Source organism: Hylaeus anthracinus, unplaced genomic scaffold (genome assembly GCF_026225885.1).
Source record: "Hylaeus anthracinus isolate JK02 unplaced genomic scaffold, UHH_iyHylAnth1.0_haploid 11978, whole genome shotgun sequence".
Classification (NCBI taxonomy): Eukaryota; Metazoa; Arthropoda; class Insecta; order Hymenoptera; family Colletidae; genus Hylaeus; species Hylaeus anthracinus.
The window spans coordinates 1,729,358-1,732,224 of NW_026534326.1; the positions used below are offsets into that span (position 1 = coordinate 1,729,358).

The window sequence follows — 2,867 nt, forward strand, 5'->3', positions numbered from 1 at the left end:
TTGCACATTCAAACTTCCTATAAAGGCATATTATAGCAAATATTGTATCATGAACTTTACTTTCAATCTCTTCTATATTCCTGCATATTGTTTACTTTTGTAGGTCTCGCACATTCAAACTTCCTATAAATGCATATTATAGCAAATATTGTAACATGAACATAAATGCATAAAAGTCCTAACTAATACCTGTAACTAGTACCTGTTATTGACGACAAAAATTATTTTTGGTTACGAATAACCATTATCTCCATAAATGCATAAAGATCCGCAGTCTAGTTATAACGAAATATCCAACAAAAGGCCTAGTAAGTTTCATCAAGATCCACTTCATACGTTATTTGTAAAAAATTCTTAAATAAATGTCTGATTTTCTTAATGCTTGTAGTTCCAATGTGGTTTCCCCCTTAAGGATGAACGACGCCGCGAGCGTATAGCTGTTCTCGCGTCTCTGTAAATGGGCAGGTAGGCAGCAATCCAGCCGAGAATGATGAAACCTTCTTGGACGTGTACGAAGCGAGAAACCAGAGGACGGAGTTTTCTTTCCAGGATCTGTTCGGTTTGCAGGCAGGCGGCGAGACCGCATTAGGGGCAACGGCCGGTCAAAGTCCTACCTTCGACATTCTATCCCCCCTACCAGTTTTTACCTGTCCTTGTTCGCCGTTTCTCTTTTCTCGGCGTGCTCGCTCGTTTCGTCTTGGCCCCTCTCGCCACCTTATCGCGTTCCGTTCCTCCAGGTCTCGTTCCCTTCGACCTGGCTCTTTTATCTCTTACCTCCAATCTATATACACTGTTCCGAACCTCGTTTTCATTCCTCCCATAACGTTTCTCCTCGCAACTTTCGCTCGACTCCTTTACTCTTGACCTGTTATCGCAGTTAAACAGTAAAAGTTCAGTAAAAGAGTAACCAAACTGGATTCATCTGGAAGGAATATAACAAAATGTTTCTGTAATATCAAAATTAAAATATATCTCAACTTTCTTATTGCTCAACATTTAGGATTCCCAATGACTTTTCTACTCGTTTTCTAGGAATTGCTGCATGTTCTTGATTAGTTAATAATAACACACTTCAGATAAGGAGAGATAATACCGATTAAATTAATCATTGCGTTCGCCTTGAGGTAGAAGCAATTAAGTGAAATCATCGGTTTCATAGAGATTAACGGACAATAATTTCGTAATTTGCACCGTTCTGCCAGATAAGACGATCACGTTGCGCTAGGATTAACGCGACAAAGTGTCTTCGTTATTGTAAGGTAACGTCAAAGGAATTTTTCTCTGCTCTGAATAGGAAAAGGTCCAGACGTTTTACCAGAAGGCAGACATTCCTTTGTTATCGCTCTCATCTATTTGACATATGCTTTCAGAGATAAGACTCCTATTCGAATAGTTGACGATCCCAGTCGATTAAATCCACTGTTGGAATTGCTGGATGATGAATGAACATCGATGGCACGTTGAGGATTTAATTATGAAACTTAGAACTTTTATCTGAAACTGAGAATTTCAAAATGAAATATATTAATATAAAACTAATCGTAGGAGGTTTATCATAGAATCTATGTCTTTGGCATCGTTGTTCCTTTGTAATTATGAAATTTGGAACTTTGATCTGAAACTGTGGATTTTAAAATGAAATATATATTAATATATAACTAATCGTAGGAGGTTTATCATAGAATCTACGTTTTTGGCATCGTTGTTCCTTTGTAATTATGAAATTTGGAACTTTGATCTGAAACTGAGAATTGCAAACTGAAATATATTAATATAAAACTAACCGTAGGAAGTTTATCATAGAATCTACGTTTTTGTTATCATTGTTCCTTTGTAATTATGAAATTTGGAACTTTGATCTGAAACTGAGAATTGCAAACTGAAATATATTAATATAAAACTAATCGTAGGAAGTTTATCATAGAATCTATGTCTTTGGCATCGTTGTTCCTTTGTAATTATGAAATTTGGAACTTTGATCTGAAACTGAGAATTGCAAACTGAAAGATTTTAATATAAAACTATGTTTTATAGAATCTACCCTTGAAGAATAATTTGAGTTCATCGTTCTCCTACAGGAGAATCGTCCTATCCATAAACGTGTATTAGAAGAATCGTAAATAATCGAAACAGTCACCGAGAAATGTTCTGGGTGGAGTCGTCATTGTATTTCTCGCTCCAGTTTGATGTTATCTAGCGTTATCGCCCCACGAATGAACGTCTTCGCAATAATAACTCTACCTCCTTTTGGTAATACCACTTTCATAAAGCGTTGTCACTCTAAGCTTCTGCGCAATCGTTGCTGATAACAAGAAATTGAGATTTGCTGGCCTCGAATGCTCAGTGCTGGACGGATCAACATTGTATCGGTATTGCGGAAAGTCACTTGCTAGTTCTATTGTCTCGTTGGATCCAGCAGGTTCTAGAGGATCCTATAGAGGGAATCCCCGAGGTGCTCGTTCGACATGGCCACCGTGCTAACCACGTTCTCGGTCCTCAAGGACCACGTCAAGTTAAAGGTCAGCCAGGATTACGTGGCCATCGACAATCCCGGTAATGGAACCTACTCAGATTCACCTGTAACGGTTCCTCCGTCTTTTTATCTATTCATCACGTATTTGTTGTTCTCGGACCAGTGTTCAAGTTGCACTACAGGGCCACGTTTCTGATATTGCTCATTAGCTCGCTCCTGGTGTCCTCCAGGCAGTTCTTCGGAGAACACATCAGGTACTGAAGCTTCCTGGTGTACGTATAGTTGATTCTCAGACTGAAATGTTTGATAGCGTTTGAATATTTGTATGGGGAAAATATCTATTCAACAAACTAAATATCCTTGAGAGTTTTAGGAAGTGTAACGTCAAGTAAAA

General features: G+C 38.2%; 1 protein-coding gene and 1 long non-coding RNA gene across 3 annotated transcripts in view; one reads left to right on the top strand and one right to left on the bottom strand.

Moving 5' to 3' along the window:
• Positions 1 to 4: 4 nt before the first annotated feature.
• Positions 5 to 2,392, bottom strand: LOC128897097 (uncharacterized). Of its 2 annotated transcripts, none has more exons than XR_008462206.1 (3): positions 2,258 to 2,392; positions 203 to 1,500; positions 5 to 123 (listed from the first exon to the last, which is right to left on the bottom strand). It is a non-coding gene; the product is annotated as an uncharacterized LOC128897097 (long non-coding RNA). The 2 variants fall into 2 exon arrangements; XR_008462205.1 differs by lacking the exon at positions 2,258 to 2,392 and having other exon boundaries at positions 203 to 922; positions 1,094 to 1,234.
• LOC128897070 (innexin inx7) overlaps positions 2,315 to 2,867 on the top strand; it is a 3,261-nt gene continuing 2,708 nt past the window's right edge. The window contains exons 1-2 of the mRNA XM_054160742.1: positions 2,315 to 2,553; positions 2,637 to 2,727. Of these exons, the coding sequence (XP_054016717.1) occupies positions 2,466 to 2,553; positions 2,637 to 2,727 (179 nt within the window). The 5' untranslated portion in view covers positions 2,315 to 2,465. The remainder of the gene's footprint in view (positions 2,554 to 2,636; positions 2,728 to 2,867) is intronic.